This window comes from Cucurbita pepo, chromosome 15 (genome assembly GCF_057944985.1).
Source record: "Cucurbita pepo subsp. pepo isolate OVF chromosome 15, ASM5794498v1, whole genome shotgun sequence".
In the NCBI taxonomy this organism is placed as follows: domain Eukaryota; kingdom Viridiplantae; phylum Streptophyta; class Magnoliopsida; order Cucurbitales; family Cucurbitaceae; genus Cucurbita; species Cucurbita pepo.
This window is the reverse complement of record NC_141812.1, coordinates 8,526,399-8,545,840: the sequence shown is the minus strand read 5'-3', so window position 1 is coordinate 8,545,840 and position 19,442 is coordinate 8,526,399. Positions and strand designations below refer to the sequence as shown.

Here is a 19,442-nt window from a genome sequence, read left to right as displayed (position 1 = left end):
GAAGAGAAAAGATCTTGTGGTCAATTTTTTATACAAACTCACTATATATGATGATATCTCACTCACATGTCCCCATACGAACGACTCTAATCACACCATTTATAACTATTACAACGAGAGGCCGTGTCAGTAGCCAAGACAATACACCTAACCTTATCAATATACTAGTGTTTATATGCTATTACTAAATCCAATTTTGACACTAATAAATTTGCATTTTTTAATTTATTTGATAATTTAAATTGTAAATAAATAGTAAATCTTAATTTAAGAAGCTTTGAGATTTACCGTTAAAATATGTAATTTTCATTACTCAAGAAAAAAAAAAAAAAAAAAAAAAATATATATATATATATATATATATATATATATATATTATAAATAAATAAATAAATAAATAAAAATTTGATGAAAGGCTAATTATTACTATTAGTATTACAGGCGAAGAATTGCTGTTGGCCAAGATTTGCCAATTCGGAGGGTGGCCTGATTTTATGTCCACCACCGCCTTCATCCACCACCGCTGATTCCCTCCGCCGCTCTTCCCCGCGGACACCCACAAATCTCCGCTTCCTCTCAATTTTCATCGAGTTTTAATCTCTTCGAACCCTAGCTCTCATCAATTCAACGATTCCAAAAATCCCTGAATCCATCCTTGCCCGATCCATCGTTAATCATGGCGAACGAGCAAATGCCTCCCTCTCCATCGTCTTCCTCTCCCTCTGCTGCCTCTCCCTTGGGAAACTCCGTCATCCCAATAGTGAACAAGCTTCAGGACATTTTCGCTCAGTTGGGAAGCCAATCCACCATTGAGCTTCCTCAGGTTGCTGTTGTCGGTAGTCAGAGCAGTGGCAAGTCTAGCGTACTGGAAGCTCTCGTCGGTCGCGACTTCCTTCCGAGGGGTTCTGATATCTGCACGCGGCGACCATTGGTGCTTCAGCTCTTGCAGACTAAGACTAGCGAGGAGTATGGGGAGTTCTTGCACCTACCCGGGAGGAAATTCTACGACTTCTCTGAAATTCGGAGGGAAATTCGTGTAAGGCTTGTGTCTCTGGCTCGTCTTTTTTCATTGTTTGAAATCTTTGCGCATTTAGAGCATAAACATGGTGGTTTGTGAAGAGCGTTGGGAATGTTGGAATCTGAAATGTCATTCGTAACTTCACAAGTGCTCCCGAACTATTTGATATGTCAGGTAGATTGTTTCATTAGATTATAAACCAGAACATCTAATAAGAGAACGAAAATATTAACTTGAGTGGTATACTATTGCTGCATAAACTATAAAAGGATTCTGATTTCATATGACATTGAGAATTTGCCATTCAAGTTAAAGCAAGCTTCAAGCTAGTTTTGCTTCCCTTCTGATTAGTTGATCAGAAAGTTGGAAAGAAATGTCTGGTGAGAGGAGGTTTCAGGATGGAAATACATCTCAATGAAAGCTCGGTTTCCCGTTTAAGAAAAAAAGTTCTTTTCGATGTCCACTCCTGTATTCTTACTGGCCATCCAAAAGGATATCTGTATCCAAAAAGCTTGTGCTTATGACCTTAGAAATGATTTTTGGAACCTTTTTGATAGACAAATACTTATAGATAGTGAGCTCGTTGATTGGTTTCAAATCGCGGACTATATTTTAGCTTTCTATGGTAAGGAGTCCAAGGTGTGGCTTCTTGTTCAATTTTGTCACATTTTTTATTAAGATCATGTTCCAAGCACCTCACCACCTGGTAGAAGAAGCTCTCCTCCTTGCTTCTTGTAAAGTTCTTTAGGAATATTCTTTCCCAAAAAATGTTTAGGGAAAATGGCAATTGTTGCACAGTCTCAATTTTCATCATCTCTTAAAAGTAGTGGAGTGTTAATTTCTCGTCATTTTCTTTTCTGCCCCTTCACAACCAAACTTTAGGAGAACATTTTCAGCATTTTTCCAGATAAAGTTTCCCTTCCCCAATTCAACTTACTTGCTTGTGATGATGATATTATGCTTCCATGATTCAAAAGTATAAGGGAAATTTGTAGAATTAAAAGGTCAGAAGTTTGAATACCCAACCCTTCATGTTGATGAATTAAAAAAATGAGACCATTTCTATCTTGAAAAGGAAGCATGGGAGAATGAGTGCAAATTTCCTCCCACTTTTAAGACTGCATGGAATTTTTCCCTTGGGACTTACAAATGAACGAGTATCAAGTGAAAGAGTTAAATGATCTAGAGTCAAACATGAACCTTTTCTATACAAACCCTTCAAATGATGGATAAAAAGCAGTAAAATCTCAAGGATTTTTGAGCAGATAACCCACTGCCATGCTAGGATGGTTATGTGTATGATTTATTATAGCTGGTTGAAAGAAGGCTCTTCAATCTTCAATGGATGTGGTTGGATAATCGCTTAGATTTTTGTTTAACGAATTAGCGAGCAGTCCTATACCAAAGAGCTTTGTCTCTGCACTGTTGAAAGTTCCATGACCATGAAAGTTTGATATTCTGGTCCAGTTAGCTTTTAAGGAAGACTTAAGTTCAACTGAAAACACTACAGAAAAGATGCCCTTACCTGGTTAGTAACCCATATTGTTGCACTTTCTGTCGTAGGTGTTAGTAGGAAAATTCGGAATACAAGGCTTCAGGAGGGCCTGGAAGTCTGATTTGGAAGCCAAACCAATAAAAAAGAAAAGAAAAGAAAAGAAAAATTGTTGCATATTGAGTAGTTGCTATGTGAGGAAAGAGTTTGCTTTTAAGGTCATTATTAATTTGCTTTTAGATCCTATACAGTTTTGTTACTCTCCTCTATTTATGATTAATGTCAATTGGAGAACCTAGTTGTATTCTTCTTCGGTCGATCTGATAGATGTCAATGCACTATTTCTCTTTCTTGCTATCTGCTGAAACCTGCAACATTATTTGCATTTAAAGTATGTTGAAGCATATTCCAAGTTGCAATGTGCCCTTTTTTATGCTGTAGGCTGAGACTGATCGGGAGGCTGGAGGAAATAAAGGTGTCTCAGACAAGCAAATTCGTCTGAAGATCTTTTCACCTAATGTTCTTGATATTACTCTGGTTGATCTTCCTGGTATAACCAAAGTTCCAGTTGGAGATCAACCTTCTGATATTGAAGCTCGGATTCGTACAATGATTATGTCGTACATTAAAGTTCCAAGCTGTTTGATTCTTGCCGTTACACCTGCAAATTCAGATTTAGCTAACTCAGATGCTCTTCAGATTGCTGGAAATGCCGATCCTGATGGTAAGTTATTTCACAGCTTAGTCCATGAGTTAGTGCTTTATCCCTTCTAACTCATGCATTTCACGTGTTCCCAGGTGTTAGAACGATTGGGATAATCACAAAGGTGCTTCATGAGTTTACCAAGTATATATTTACTCTGTAGATGAAATCAGTTTCTGATGGTTCTCTTCCTCATAATTGCAGCTTGACATAATGGATAGAGGCACTGATGCACGTAACCTTTTGCACGGAAAAGTGATTCCGTTGCGACTTGGCTACTTTGGTGTTGTGAATCGAAGTCAGGAGGTAATTATAAACTTGACAAGGATGCAAACTCTTGTAAATGATGTTTATTTTTTAAAGTTTTGTTCTTCTTGTTATATGTTAGTAGTCAGCTTTGTCTGGGATTTTTTTCCCCATTTTTGATCATGTATCTTTATGGTATGTCTAACAAAACCAAGAAGGAACAATGATGATCACTGACATTTTATGATCATTTATGATGCATGTTTTATTTCTGTTGCACTAGTTCTGATTGGGTTTGTTGATTTCATTTCTAAACCAGGATATTATACTCAACCGGAGTATTAAAGACGCACTTATAGCTGAGGAGAAATTTTTTCGCAGCCATCCAGTATGATTTGTGCTATACCCTTTTTATGCAATGGAGAAGGATTCTTGAACATATTTTAACTTACGGTTTTAGCTGTTCTCAGGTATATGATGGTCTGGCTGATCGCTGTGGTGTTCCTCAATTAGCAAAGAAGTTAAACCAGGTATTAAATTGGAATTTAAATGTGTGGCTATAATTGCTTCTAGATGATGTACTAGCGTATATTACCTTTTATCTTGCCCAATCTTTCCCTCCAACATTTTTTCTTCAATTTGACTGATTTTCGAAGAAGTTGAACCAGGTCATAAAACGGGGCATTTAGATGTGTGTTTATATTTGCTTCTAGATGATGTACTAGCATAAAGACGTGACCTACCTTTTATTTTGGCCTATCTTTCCCTCTACATTTTCCCTTCAATTTGATTGATTTTTGAAAGAAGCTGAACCAGGTATTAAAATTGGGCATTTAGATGTGTGTTTATATTTGATTCTAGATGATGTTCTAGCATACGGATGTGACCTACTACGTTTTATCTCGGCGTCTCTCCCCCTCCACATTCTCCTTCAATTTAATTGATTCTCAAATTTGTGTCTCCTATTGGCAGTCATTTAATTCAAGCTCTTGAAGTTCAGATCCTATTATATGAATTTTTTTATTATTTGATTGTATAATTATTTCTGCAGATTTTAGTGCAACATATCCAGGCAATTCTACCTGGGTTGAAGTCACGCATAAGCTCTGCACTAGTTTCAGCTGCCAAGGAGCATGGCAGTTATGGAGAAATCACGGAGTCAAAGGTGTATTTGATTGCTCAAAAATATTTTTATGATTGAGATATTTTACGGTAAAAAAGTATTACTTGTGGTTTGAGGTTCTCTTGTTTCTTATCCACAATGAATTACTGAAGGTCTGACATTGTATTTTGAATCTTATAAAGTGTCCATGGTGTTATTGATGTTAATGCATGCAATTCTTGAGCAAACTTACTCTGTCGTCCATTGCCTTTTTCTCTGACAACTTTATCTTCCTGTATCAAAGAAAACTAAAGTCTCCCTGGCTTCTGTTCTATTTTCGTGATTGCAATTTTAGTTAGTTAAAAATTCAATCTGCTTGCGTTGGCTAATGTTTCATAATTTTCAACTTCTTGTTACTATTAGGCTGGTCAAGGTGCTCTTCTTCTGAACATTTTATCAAAATATTGTGAAGGTATGCGTGATGTCACTTGCGTTTCTTTCCTTTCCACGTGGAAGAACCATGCAAACTGAGCTGTGTTATTTACAATTCTAGCTACTTTCTGGTTTAGAAGTTTTGAACCATATGCTTGTTATTCGAAACAGCATTTTCATCAATGGTTGATGGGAAGAATGAAGAAATGTCAACATCTGAGCTCTCGGGTGGAACTCGTATTCACTATATTTTTCAATCAATCTTCGTGAAGAGTTTAGAGGTACACGTGGCTTCATTTTCATAGTAGTTAAGTTCCATGGTTTGAGTCCCCACCAGTGATTTTTCATAAATAATCAAAACAAAACCATCAGACTCGTACTTAATTGTAGTGTACCATTCCTTTTTTGGTTCATTTGATTGGATGAGCTGCTTGCTTCTGCCGTCACTGACATTTTCACAAGGTAAACCTAATAATAATTTTACTTGCTGAGAAAATTGAAGAAGATAAAAGTTGATAATGATTTCAAATCTACATAGCTGCAAGTCTTGAAAATAACTCCCCTCTCCTCCTCTGATAGCTTGTCAAAGTAGTTCCTACGATAAAATAATATATAGATTAAAGATGCTTTGGAAGATTAAAGGAGTTTAAAGATGCTTTGGAAGATTAAAGATTAATGAAGTAACATATCTGATGTCCCCCATTACTCTACCTCCTAGATGCAACAATTAAAATAACTGAGTGAACAAAACAAGAAACGTTTATTTGTCTGCAGATCGTTTGTTTGTATTTTATGTGGTTTTGCAGTGGATGGATTACTGAAGTAGGCAGATTTTTAAATGCGTACATTTTTACTTGCTCAGTTCTTTCATCCTGGTTTAGTTGTATTTCTTCGCTATTTCTTCATGCAATTAATGTTGTCAGACTAGTGGGGGAGTGATAATTCTCACTGATACGAGGAAATGTTATTTGGCAGGAAGTGGATCCTTGTGAGGACTTGACTGATGATGACATCCGAACTGCTATCCAGAATGCAACTGGTCCTAAATGTGCTTTATTTGTGCCTGAAGTAGGTTATGTTATCGTTTGTTTTCCACTCCTATATTGCTCATAATTATCGTTCTACTCTTTGTTTTTATAATCTAAATTAAGAACTCATCATTGTATGCATGTTTTCAAGCTCTTCTAGTTCTTTTTACGTTAGGTGTCTCCCACCCAATAAGGTTTTGTACCTTATCATTGAATATATGAGGAACACGAAAGAGGGGACAAACCCGTGTAGAGTCAAATGAGCTAGCAAAAAAGAGCGCTAATTCAACTTTGATACATAAATTACAATTACAATAGAATTGTGAGACAGTGTTGAAACAAATCTCATTGTCCCAGACTTCTTTCCACTCTCTGAAGTCATTGTGAAATGGTTACTCCACACTCGATAGATTTTAGCCATAACATATTATGGACAAGGCTTATCACATCTCATGTCGATCTGATCTTTCAATATGTATAGGTTCCTTTTGAAGTTCTTATTCGCAAGCAAATAGCTCGGTTATTAGATCCAAGCCTTCAGTGTGCAAGGTTCATATATGATGAACTAATTAAGGTAGGATTTTTTTTCTTTTTGCGGCCTTTTTTACATACTTGTCTTATTCCTTTCTTATAGTTTCTTAATATTTCGTTGACCTCTCTTCAGATTAGCCATCGTTGTGTAGTAAGTGAACTACAAAGATTTCCTGTTTTAAGAAGGCGCATGGATGAAGTTATGAGCAATTTTTTGCGAGAAGGTCTTGAGCCTTCAGAGACTATGATTGGGCATATTATCGATATGGAGGTACGTCATCTGTGTTTGATTTTGTGGTGATACATTCACAAGCACAAAATCATATTGATGTTATTTTGGTTAACCACACAACACAATGACTGAAATATTTTTGTTAATTTGGAAAATATGGGGTAGTATGACTATTGATCTACTTGAACTATGGATTTTGTGGCACATTATCTGTTGGATAAAACTTTACCAATCACTATTTTTATGGAATAACATAGTAGAGGTCAGAAATATTATTTGCGTCAAAGTTATGTTGGCCTTCATCGTTTTTCCATTGGGGTGGTAATTTGGATTTCCATATGCAAGGGAGTCAGTCAAGTAGTTTCATGGATTCTTGGGTCACTTCAGGATTTTGTTTACTGCTAAAGAGCAGACTCTACTTGGCTCTCATCCATAAATTATTACCCTAGAAAATACAGTGAAATGTTCTCAAATCATTTAATATCAATAATGAAATTTTTTTGTGTGATTTTTCTTTTGTTTTCCTTGGCTTTTATGCGCCAATATATAAGAACCTGTCTTAATAGTTTTTTTATTTACCAGCTTCGGTCCTTTATTCTTATAAAATATTTGACCTTGAATATCATGTCGTATTTGTATTTGTAGATGAACTACATAAACACTTCACACCCAAATTTTATTGGTGGGAGCAAGGCAGTTGAGATTGCAATGCAACAAGTCAAATCCTCTAGGGTTTCCCTGCCTATCTCCAGACAGAAGGTAAAGGCGATGAATGGTTTTCTTTTCCTCTTTTTATTTTTTTAAGAATATAAAAACTGCTATCTTTAAGAAAAATTTTACTTTTGAGGAATCTTGCATCTGTGATATTTTTGGACTATTATTTTAATGTGATATTTTTGGACTAGAAATTTGTCTCTCTTAGCAAAGTGGGGATGGCGCTTCATGCATGAATCTCTTTTACTTTGTAGGAAATTTATTGCCAGCATTCATGGTTCTTGTAATTTTGATTGGAACTCCGGTAACAGAAATAATTTTAGCCTTTGAAATCCGTGGTTGAGTATTCATAAAACATGGAAAGGCTTTGACTACTTTGCTCACTATAGTTTTGGAAATAACAGAAGAATTCATTTTTTGGCTGATCCCGTGGCTTAATGATTCTCCCTTAAAGCTCAGTTTTCCTCCCTTCCCATCTCCTCTTCTCCAAGCGGTTCTGTTTCTGCTTTTTGGGATGAAGGCACTTGTACTTGGAACATTTCTTTTCGCAGATACTTTTTTTTGAAGTCATTATCTTGCCATATGGCCTCTTCACCCCGTTTGGAAAAAGATATGTTCATTGCTCTATGGAAGTCTAAAAGTCCTAAGAGAATCAATGTTCTTCTACGGATTATTCTCAATGTAAGTCTAAATGCGTCTGAAGCTTTGCAAAGGAAGATGCCTTCAAATTATATCATGCTTTTGGTTTGTTCCCTTTTTTTATCGGATGGTGATACTTTCAACCAATATTTTTCACGTGCCCCTAAAGCCAGATTTTGTGTTGGTTCAAGCTGTTCTTGTTCTTCAATATTCAGTGGGGGGGGGGGGTTGCAATGCTTTTTAATTGCTGGCCCATTGTTCAGTTCTACAGTTACGTTGCTTTGGGTAAACACAGTAAAAGCTTCCTTATCAGAACTTTTGTTGGAAAGACTTCCAAGATCCTTCCATGACAACATCTCCCATGGATTGATCGTTTTGAATCACCTTGTCTGAAAGCCTCCTCTTGGTGCTCTCTCTCAAAACTATATGTTGGTTTCTCACTGCAGGACATTTGTCTTAATTAGAATTCATTTATTTATTCCGTGTAGTTCTTTTGTTTATTCTCTAGTATTGTTTTGGTTATACTATGTTTATTATGTATTTTGTTTCATATTTCACTCCCTTGTGGAGTTTTTATCCTTGAGCACTAGTCTCTTTTCATTTCTTTAATGAAAAGTTTCATTCATGCTAAAAAAGATTGGATGATTATTCTTTTGTAGTCCTTTGGGCTAAGGTGTCCTTTACCCCTGGCCCCTAGGCTGTTTTGTGATTTGCTCTCTTTTGCATATAGTTTCTTGTTACCTATAAAAAAAGGTTGCATATTTTTTTCCTAACTAGTTCTTCATTCATGTTTAATACTATATTTTATGTTGATTAGGATAATATAGAGCTTGATAAGGCAACAACCACATCAGAGAGAAGTTTGAAAACTCGTGGGATTCTGGCAAGGCAAGTAAACGGGATAGTAGCTGATCAGGTAGCGAATATTGTAACCTAGTAGGGAGAATGTATTTCAATAATTTTCCTGATTACTTATGTTGCCATTGTTTTTCTGTTTAAATGTTATGATTTTTAAACTGAGAATTTGTTATCCAGTGTTCTTATCACATTCTTACACTATTTTTTGTATGATTAACAGGCTGTTCGTCCATTGGCAGAAGGTGAAAAAGTTACTTTGTCTGGTAATATTACTATTATTCTATGAACGAAATGTGTAAAAGAATATGACTTGAACATTTATTTTGGGATTGGAAACAGAGAATTCTATTAAAAAAGAGCTAATATGAAACGAGGGGAAATTAGATACCCCTAAAAGACCAATGGGTTGCAAAAAGTACTCTTAATTGGAAAAAAATATGAAAAAAAGAAAACACAAAAATATAAGATCTCATAATTAAAAAAGAAAGGAGACACTAAGGTGAGGAGAGAAGTTTCACAAGATCCCAAAGAGTAGCATACACTGCATTACACCAAATAGTTTAGCCTTTCCACTGAGATGAGACCCGAGTAACCGTTGGAGTATTATACTTAAGATGGTCTTTCGGAAGCACCAGCTCATTCCAAAACATAAACGAAGCTTGAATTTATTTGGTACACCAAATTGATTTGGGTTCTTGCCTTTTGGTCCCTTAGTCTGCTTTGTGGTTTTCCAAAGAGGGTGTTTCCGAGCTCATTTCCGGTTTTCATTCTTCTTCTGATGCCATTACTAGAGTTTCTTGTCATGCTGCAGTGAACTCTCTCTTGTCAATTTTTTAGTTTGATGTGTTGCTCCTTTGGCTTGTTCATTTTGGTTTGTATCTTCTCATTGCTCCTTTTGAATGAATTAGAGGAGGGGCTAAAGGCAGTCCCAGAAATTCTTGGAAAGACTTAACTGTGGGGTTTCCATTCTTTTCTCAATTTGTCTAGTCTTTGGTGGGTTATGGGAGAGATTCTTTTTTTTCTGGGAGAAAAACTGGTTGGGGATAGGCCGTTATCCTGGTTCCCTCATTTATCACTTATCCTTAATGAGGAATATCTCATTGGCTGAGGTATCGCCTAATTCTCTGTTTTTTCCTTCGCCCATTTTGGTGTTTCGATGTGCTTTGTCTATTAGGTAAACGTCAAATGTTATTGACTCATTTTGTTGATTTGGGAGTTTTGTTTAAGTTCGAGGAGAAGGGATGTTCATCAAAACCAACCACAAGGCAGCAAACTGTGAAGAAAGAGAACCCCCAACAACTGAGCCAACAAGAACTTCCTTAAACTTCTTTTTAGTGCTTTCTTTCCAACTCTTTTTTGGTCCCGCTCAAAGATATATATATATATATATATATAGATAGATAGATAGATAGATGGATAGATAGATATGGTGAAAATATCCAACCATCAATTTATTCAAAATAGCTGATTCTATGTTTATTAAACAAGAGTACTCTTATTGATGTGCATTAGCTGCATAATGGCCTAGATCGATTGATCTATTAACTACTTTCTGCATTTTTCTCAGTAGTAGTATGTATGAATTTCTCTCATTAACGTGAATGATTGCATCCTTCTGTAACTTACCAGGAGGCGCAGGGAGTTCCAGTTGGGGGATTTCATCTATTTTTGGCAGTAATAGCAGTGATAACCATAGTCCTGTTAAAGAAAATTCATCAAAAAAATCATTTGGCGAGCCTTTGCATAGTGTGGAACAATCTTTCTCAATGATCCACTTGAGAGAGGTCAGTCGTAATACCATAATCAAGTCTAATGATTTTTATCTGTCTGCCTTACTTGATTTAACCTGGCTAACACGTTTTGTGTTGTTTTAGCCACCAGCTGTCTTGAGGCCCTCAGAAAGCCTTACGGAGCAGGAGGCTATTGAAATTGCTATAACTAAACTGCTATTGAGATCCTACTATGATATTGTTAGGAAGAATATAGAGGACTATGTACCCAAGGCCATCATGAACTTCCTGGTATGTTATAATCTTTATTTATACTACCAGATCGTATCATATATTTCTTAAATTAAGTACCGGAAGCCATGAAAAACCGAACTGTTTGCTTTCTTGTTATAAATTCATTAAATGCATCTCTTTGATCTTATTTCTTGAACAAAGAATTGTGTCCCATGAATCAAGTTGATAATAGACATGTATATTATTGTTAAGTTTAGGGTTTAATAGATAGGTTTTATCAAGTACGGTCTCAGAGCCGCAGGAGGCATTAATTGTGGGGAGGAAAATCTTGGATCACATCCTTGTTGCCAACGAGGCGGTTGAGGACTAGACTTGTGAGTTGAGATCGTGGATTTAGAATTACATTTAGTTATGCTCTTCTTCTGATTGATGGATATGCCCTTCGGAGTGGATAAGAGGGGGCCATTGAAGGGTTTCTAGTGGGTAGGATAGACTCCATCTTTAGTTTTCTGACTATACGATCTTTTTTTGCTTGTTAAGGAGGAGTTCATTGTTAACGTTAACCATATTCTCACTTTCTTTGAGATCATGCCCTGTTATCAAGCAAGAGCCTAGTCATAGGCATCAATTACGAGTCCGTGAAGATTAGCTGGTAGGGCTCCTTAAGTGGTTGTGATGTGGATACTCTATCTTTAGGAGTGCCTTTGGGTCATAACCCCAAACTGGCCTTGTCTTGGAACTCTGTTCTGGATATGGTCCAATAGCTTTTGGTTTCTTGGAAAAATGCATTCTTTTCCAAGGGAGGTAGATGGACTCTTATTCAGTTTGTTTTGTGTAGTATCCCGATCTAATATCTCTATATGAATTTAGAATTTCTGTTTTGTCAGATTTTATGAGAGTACGTAAGGGATATATTGAAAGTAAGGGCGTATTGGGGTTAGGGGTGACTTCAAGGAGTCATGTTGATGAAAATATGGTATGTGGTGTTGTAACAATACTCTGCCCACAGTAGCCAGACACCCCATTCGCGAGGATGCTGACCACAAAAAACAGTGCAAACATGTTTCAAAACACTTGTTTTCGATCTCTGACTGTCCATCTGTTTGTTGGTGGAATGTTGTTTTACGTTGGAGCTGAGTTCCCTGTAATTGAAATATCTCCATCCAAAAATGGCTCACATAAATTTATCTCTATCTGAAATGACTGATCGAGAAAAACCGTGTAGTCGAACCACTTCCTTAAAATGCTTGCGACTTCTTTACCACCAAAATTGCATCAAAGCGGCAGAATTTAGGAGCTCTTCAATGAAGTCCATAGCCCCATCTTTAGACTTGATCAGGAATTTGAAGGGGCTAAAGAAGGCCCATCACTGATGTCACTGCCTCTGACTTGTTCCTTTGCCAGATTAGGCACTTTTTAACATCATTCCCTAGTCAGCTTTTAATAGGTTTATTAAAACCATGGGTGCCCACCTAACACTGAGTCGTGGAAATGTGATGGATGGAAGGCAGAAGTCTGAGAGTTGTAAGGGGGTAGTGGAGACTAAGCTTATTTTCTCTGGCAGTGTCCTCTTGTTTATATCTGGTGGCATCTTGACAGATATGTGGACTTAGTTGAGCTTCAAGCTTAATTAAAGAGCTCATGGAGGAGGTTCTTAAGTTTGCAGACGGTGTGGATCCCATTGTAGGTTGGATTTGGTATGTAGTCTGGATTTTCAAATGAATCGAAGCACAAGTTTATGAGACAACTGATAATCTAACTTAGCAGCCCTACAATCCAACCAATGAACTTGCAATAGGTATACTTACCCCTTCGAACGGCATTCACTTTTGAGCATGGCCGAGTGGGTGAACTCGAATTCGTCAGGAGCATAGTTGATTAGACAAGTTAATGACATGTTTTGCCGTACTTTACCTACCTAGTGATATATATATTTACTTTCTGCCTATTTTTGTTCTTGTTCTTTGGTTCCAGTCCAAGAACATGCTGTCTTAACTAAATATAGTCATATTTATTGCTTATGTTTTGGTTGGTTTGATTCAGGTAAACCATACCAAACGAGATCTGCACAATGTATTCATCAAAAAACTCTACCGGTACGTATCTTTCTTTTATTATCTCAATTGATGCTCCTGATCTTGTTTCTTTAGAACTTCCTGAAGAGATGTTTTTTTTTTTTTTTTTTTTTTTTTTGGTGTAATGTTGTCAAACAGAGAGAACCTGTTTGAAGAGATGTTGCAGGAGCCTGATGAAGTGGCAATGAAGAGAAAGCGTACAAGGGAAACCCTTCGTGTACTTCAGCAGGCTTTTCGGGTATGGTTTTCCTGCTCGTGGCGATGCTTGCATCTTGATATGATGAAAGATCTATCATGCTGGAAACTAATCAGCGTTAAAATAACATAAAATAAAATAACCAATTGGATGATGAGTTCAATAAGGGTATGCAGATAAACGCAAGGACGCGAAAGAACGAGAAAAAACTATATAATGACATAATAGGTAGAATGAATCTCACAAGCTATAAAAGGGGTAGGGTTATAAAACATCTAGACAGAGGAATTCATAATCATCATAACAAGATGAAATCGTTCATCGAACAAAAAACGCCCAGAGTCGCCAGATATTGAGTAGATTGATGACTAAAGAACAAACTTTATTGAGATTTCTATCGTTGTTCAGTTCAGTTTGCTGTATGATCGTGACATTAGCATGAATGAAGTTCTATAAATATATCATCTTTTCAATGATTGCAGACACTGGATGAGTTACCTTTGGAGGCTGAAACAGTTGAAAAGGGATACAATGTGGGTGCCGATCCAACGGGATTACCGAGGATCCATGGACTGCCAACGTCGTCGATGTATTCTACATCCAGTTCCGGCGATTCATATTCTGCTTCCCCAAGGCATCTAAAATCTCGCAAGTCGCCTCATTCGGGGGAGCTCTCGTCTCCATTCCATCCTAATGCTGATTCTAATGGAAGCGGATTCCTGTAAACGCCAGGAAAGTAACCATCTACCGATCTTTAAAGACTTCTGAATGTGCACAAGAGTCCAGTTATTACTGAATGAAGGCAATATATTTGATTTACTGCTCGACCAGGTTTTGGAATTTTACCATCCAGAACTTAACTGTAGTGAAGCTAGCTCTTTCTACTAAGATTAAATCAAGATAAAAGTATCTCTTCCTTCTTCTGTGTTCTTCTTGATATGTTTTAGCGTTAGATTGCATTATTTATGAAGGTGCTATTAAAATAAATAGGGAGCAGACGAACTAGTCACTCCATTTTTGGAAGCCATCTGGTTGTAAAAATGTAATGCCAGTCGAAACTGTTCAGATTTTGGAATCAATGGCTGATTTTGCAGCTGCTATAGTTCATCAGTTGTTCTTTGACCTGTTTCTGATTCACTTTACATATGTAAATATGCTGCTCCTCATCATATATTACTGAGGGGTTATGTATGTTTGGATGATAGAGTTGGAACTTTCCAGCACAAACTTTTGTAATTGCAATTTTGATAAGGCTGCAGAGCTTTCTCTCTTTCTCTCTCTTATGAAATCTCACTCAGCTTTATCTTTTAATTTTTTATTCCCCGTGCAAAAATAAGGGTGTGAAAACTTTTGGTACACCGTTTTTTAAACCTTGAGGGGAAGCCTAAAGCAAATCGATAAGGGTGTGAAAACTTTTGGTAGACCGTTTTTTAAACCTTGAGGGGAAGCCTAAAGCAAATCGATGAGAGCTTATGCTCAAAGTGGATAATATCTTACCATTGTGGAGAGTTGTGTTCATCTAACATGGTATCAAAGTCTTAAGAATGACTAAGACTCCAAAAGAAAAGGATCCTCAAAGAATGACTAAGACTCCAAAAGAAAAGGAGTTATTAATTAAATTAAATGTCAATAGAATCCTCGGAGTTATTAATTAAATTAAATTTCAAAGAATCCCATAATTCAATCTATTATTCAGTAAATATATATACATTTTTTTGAAAGGAGTTGGATGAGAAGAAACTCTCATGTCGAGTTCTGTACTAGAGATGAAATTGAGAAATAACCATCAACTATAACTCAAAAAGAATCAAATTTCATAAATACCATAGAGGAAGAATGAAAGGAATATCTTATCGAGGCAATCAATTTGCTTCGGTAGATACGCTATTCAAGCACTTGAACCTGCTTGGATCACATCTAGACAAATCGAAGCGGGACGAAGGGCAATGACATGAAATGCATGACGCGGCAAAAAAATATGGGTACATATATTTCCAGACAAACCCGTTACACTAAGACCCACAGAAACACGGAGCCTCGATTAAGGGGAGGTGTACTTTGTTCGAGGGTGGTGTTGGATGAAAGTTCTACATTGGCTAATTTAGGAATGATCATAAGTTTATAATCAAAGAATACTCTCCATTGGTTTGAGGCCTTTTGGGGAAGTCTAAAGCAATCAAAGAATACTCTCCATTGGTTTGAGGTCTTTTAGGAAAGTCTAAAGCAAATCCATGAGAGCTTATGCTCAAAGTGGACAAAATATCATACCATTGCGAAGAGTTGTGTTCATCTGATAATATTTGCTAGCGATGAGCTTGAACTGCTACTACTGGAATTAGAGTCAAACACCGGATGGTGTGCCAGTGAGGACGCTAGACCTCCAAGGGGTGGATTGTAAGATCCACATCGGTTGGAGAGAGAAACGAAGTATTCCTTATGAGTGAAAACTTCTCCACAGGGACTTCCCAGTCCCTCGACTTCCCTCTCGCATATGTGTACTTCCAAATTTTCTCTAAGCAATTTATATTACTTGCAAACATGTAAATTTTGAGTGAACTGACAGAAATGCTTTCAAACATTGCCTACAAATTCTAAGGACGTTTTTGAGAATGGTTAAGCTTTATGCCATAGGTTCATAGCAAGTAAATATGGTGTCTTCCCTCCGAGTGGGTCTTGGTCATCGTATGCAAGATCCCTTCAAAGGCCATCCCCTCTGGTATTAGTTCCTCTTCTAAATGTGTTCCCTATAGCAGGAGAGACCATAATACCATTAGCAAACTTCAGTAAATGCACAAACACAGCCTATTTGAATGAAACAAAATAGTTCAAACAATCTCTCCTCGCAAAACAATCCAATAAATACTAATGTCTGTGACAACAATCCTTCAAATCCTTATATGGTATCGACTGAATCGAATATGACCCAAGTGCTTAGAGGTTCGAATCAACGTCCCACTACCCATGTAGCCTTTCTAGAAAGGACTAAACATGACAACCCTTGAAGGCTTTCAGCAACATAAATGCAGAAGCAGCCAACTAAATGAACCAATTTCAGTAACAAAATGAGCTCTGAATCACATTTCATATCAATTGTAATTCAGAATACCTATTATTTAGACAGTGTCCAAGCAAACTACCATAAATTTTTGAATCTCATACACAACATATACGAAGGGGAAAAGAACACATAATGGAGCTACACTGAGAAATATAACTTTATAATACGAAGGGGAAAAGGAACGAACCTCGATATTTAATCAAATCTATTTCCTTATGGAGACCATTACGAACGAATCCTCATACAAGATTACAACTGTTGCCTTTTCTTTACCAAATGAAGATAGTTTCTTTGAATATTCAAGATTGCCCACAGCAAATGCCAAAAGTTAATTCTGCTCTTACAAGATTATAACTGTTTCCTTTTCTTTACCAAACGAAGATTGTTTCTTTGAAAATTCAAGATTGCCCACAGCAAATGCCAAAAATTAATTTCTGGCCAAAGTACTGAGGGAGAATACAAATAACATGAAGAGGTCTGCCACAAAAGGAAATTGCTCAAGCGGGCCTCTCCAGACGTGCGAATTAGCATATCGGGGTCGGGAGTAACCGTGGTATACATATGCTTCTCAACATCAGCTAATGTTATGAAGTTCTCACCATTTTCAGCCATCACTAACTTTTTGCCTAAATCATTTCCTTCTCCATTTGCACTTTTCAAATTCATCTCATCCCATTTCTCTTCACAAGACTTTTCAACGGCACGAACAATTTCATCAGTGGAAGTGTAAGCAACACAGATAGCAAGTACTGCTCTGTTATTGTTGCATGTGGCTGTCGCCGCTTTTTCAAGCGCTTTCCTGACGGGTTCACTCAACAAACCTAAGTTTCCTAAGAAGTGAAGTCTAACTCCATATTGATTCACAAGGCTTTCTTCTCTAATCAACAATTCAACTTTTTCCAACATCAGATCCATCACACTTTGAACTTCTTCTGGACTTCTTCGAAAATTATCGATGCTGAAGGCGTAGATCGTCACGTACTTCACACCAAATTCAAAGCAGTACTTGAGCATGGACACCAAAGACAAATACCCAAACCTATGGCCAGCCCCTTCTGCCAACTTTTTTTTCTTTGCAAATCTCCTATTCCCATCCATGATGAAAGCAACATGAAGGGGAATTGAACCCATCGATAGAACATTGAAGGCACATCTCCTAAGGAAACTAGTAACACGTTCGAAGATCTGATTAAGTACAACCCAAAAATTTATCCACACATTTCCAACTCCCATTCTGTTTTGATTGCTTGATGTGTAGCACCAGACGCCTGTCAATAAAGCCATGATTTATTAAGTATAGAAATTTCATAGGAAAAAACCTTCCATTAGTGCAATTATTGAAAGAGCAAATTTCACCAGTATGACATTTTCTATCCATCTTATGTCCCATTTGATAACCATTTCATTTTATGTTTTTGGTTTATAAAAATTAATCTTCTAAACACCACCTCTACCTATAAATTTATTTGTTTTGTTATCTACGTATTATACTTTTTTTTTAAGATCCAAGCCGAATTTGGAAAACTAAAGAACTTACTTTTGTTTTGTAATGAGATAAGAATTGAAGCGTTCTTTTAAGAGAAGTTCAATCTATAGTCAAGAAATGCTAAGGAAATGAATACATTTCAAAAAAATTGAACTAAAAAAGGAAAGTTTTATCAAATGGGAATTTAACTAAGTGGCTCGTTGACAACATGAGTCTATAGCCCTCTAGTTTGCAATAGATCAAGAATAGTAGGAGCCCATGCATTTATCTCAACATAGAGCATATAACATTAATCGAACATGATTCCATTACTATCTACAACTTGCTAACTCAACTCTCTCTCTCATTCTGCCATTTTTTATGCCCCATCTTCCAACCTCTTATTTTCTCTCTTTCCCCTCTCTTGCTTCAGTACTTCTTCTTTATTGCCTGACAATCTCCATTCCTTACTGTTCTCTTCTTTCTGAAACACCCATTTGATCAATTTATGTACTCTTTTTGTTGTTTTGTTCTCTCTTTGATCTTGTATTCGTATATTCCTTTTTTTTTTCTTTTGTTCTTTCCCAGTACCGGGCCCAGCTGGGATCGCCACCGGAAAGGAAAAGTGGGAGGTTCTTGTTTCTTACACCAATTTTAGGTTTCTCCAACCGTAAACAAGTTTCTTAAGAAGGGGCTATTTATATAAATTGGAAACCATCCCCAATCGGACGTTGCTACCCATAGAAACACCACATCTATAAATCTAATTGCAACAAAGAAAGAAAACTTGCCAAGAATAGAGATGAAGGCCTAGTTCCAGTAAGATGGCGACAAGGGTGGTCATAAAATGGCGAAGAAAGATTCTATAAAAACATACAAAAGAATAATTAGACAAGAAACAGATCATCTATCAGTTTAATCGGTAAAAAGATATAAAAGAACAGAAATATTTCCAGTTCAATTAGCAAAATGGCGACATGGGTAGTGATGAAATGGCAAAAGAAGATCAAAACTCACAAGAGGAAGGAGAAACAAAACACCTAATCTATAAGTTTAATCGATAAAACATATAAAAGAAGAGAAATCAAGCTTGATCAACTAGCAAGAACGTAAGAAGTGAAGGCGAAAACTCACAAAAGAGAGGGAAAAGAAGACGAATACTTGGGAGTTGCTACGTGCCGCTATCGATTCAAAAAGAGACCACAGAGCACCACGCGGAGGTGTGTTGGAGTCAGAACTGTGTCATCAGATATATATATCTGTTGAAAGAAGCGGTGAGAAGAAGGAAATGCACTAAGGAGAGGGAAAGAGCAAAGAATGTGTGCCCTAATTCGTTCCCACAATCCAATTGAGGGCATAAGCATCGCGTGAGTGGCGGCGGTTATATCGGTTCGTCACGGTTCGGTTCGAGGCTGAACCATCCGAACCGAACCACTCGCGACTGAGATAGATCCGGCAGCGGCAGCGGCGGCGGCGGCGGCGGAACTAGGGAACGCGATGAGCAGCAAAGAGCGGCGAAGAGGAGAAAGCCGGCAACGATGGGGAAGAGAGAGCAGAGAAGGACAGAGCTGAGACCTAGGAAGTTACCGTCATGACACAGTAAAACTTTCCTCTTTTTACTTCTTATTTCAGTTCTTTTATCTTAGTTAAAAAAAAATATTTATATTTATGGAGATCGAAGATGAAATT

At 37.1% G+C, this 19,442-nt stretch overlaps 2 protein-coding genes across 8 annotated transcripts; one reads left to right on the top strand and one right to left on the bottom strand.

Annotated features, from left to right (window-relative positions):
• The first annotated feature begins 433 nt into the window (after positions 1–433).
• On the top strand, positions 434–14,500 carry LOC111811579 (dynamin-related protein 3A). 2 transcript variants are annotated; one of them, XM_023698500.2, is made up of 20 exons: positions 434–1,036; positions 2,952–3,234; positions 3,309–3,337; positions 3,418–3,519; positions 3,779–3,847; positions 3,930–3,989; positions 4,511–4,624; positions 4,985–5,033; positions 5,165–5,274; positions 5,969–6,061; positions 6,503–6,595; positions 6,686–6,823; positions 7,430–7,543; positions 8,955–9,053; positions 9,216–9,237; positions 10,625–10,779; positions 10,870–11,016; positions 13,003–13,055; positions 13,173–13,272; positions 13,713–14,500. In XM_023698500.2, the coding sequence occupies exons 1-20, from the start codon at positions 677–679 to the stop codon at positions 13,953–13,955; spliced, it is 2,433 nt and encodes an 810-aa protein (XP_023554268.1). In that variant the 5' UTR covers positions 434–676; the 3' UTR covers positions 13,956–14,500. The 2 variants fall into 2 exon arrangements, with proteins under 2 accessions (XP_023554268.1, XP_023554267.1); XM_023698499.2 differs by having other exon boundaries at positions 435–1,036; positions 9,216–9,258.
• Positions 14,501–15,726: 1,226 nt separating this feature from the next.
• CPT1 (Undecaprenyl pyrophosphate synthetase family protein) lies at positions 15,727–19,197 on the bottom strand. Of its 6 annotated transcripts, none has more exons than XR_002812234.2 (3): positions 18,888–19,197; positions 16,476–17,556; positions 15,727–15,974 (listed from the first exon to the last, which is right to left on the bottom strand). XR_002812234.2 is itself a non-coding variant. In XM_087118205.1 (3 exons), the coding sequence occupies exon 3, from the start codon at positions 17,519–17,521 to the stop codon at positions 16,637–16,639; it is 885 nt and encodes a 294-aa protein (XP_086974331.1). In that variant the 5' UTR covers positions 17,522–17,556; positions 18,545–18,616; positions 18,888–19,197; the 3' UTR covers positions 16,464–16,636. The 6 variants fall into 6 exon arrangements, 4 of the variants coding, with proteins under 4 accessions (XP_086974331.1, XP_086974332.1, XP_086974333.1 ...); XR_002812236.2 differs by having other exon boundaries at positions 16,551–17,556; XM_087118205.1 differs by lacking the exon at positions 15,727–15,974 and adding an exon at positions 18,545–18,616 and having other exon boundaries at positions 16,464–17,556.
• Positions 19,198–19,442: the final 245 nt, after the last annotated feature.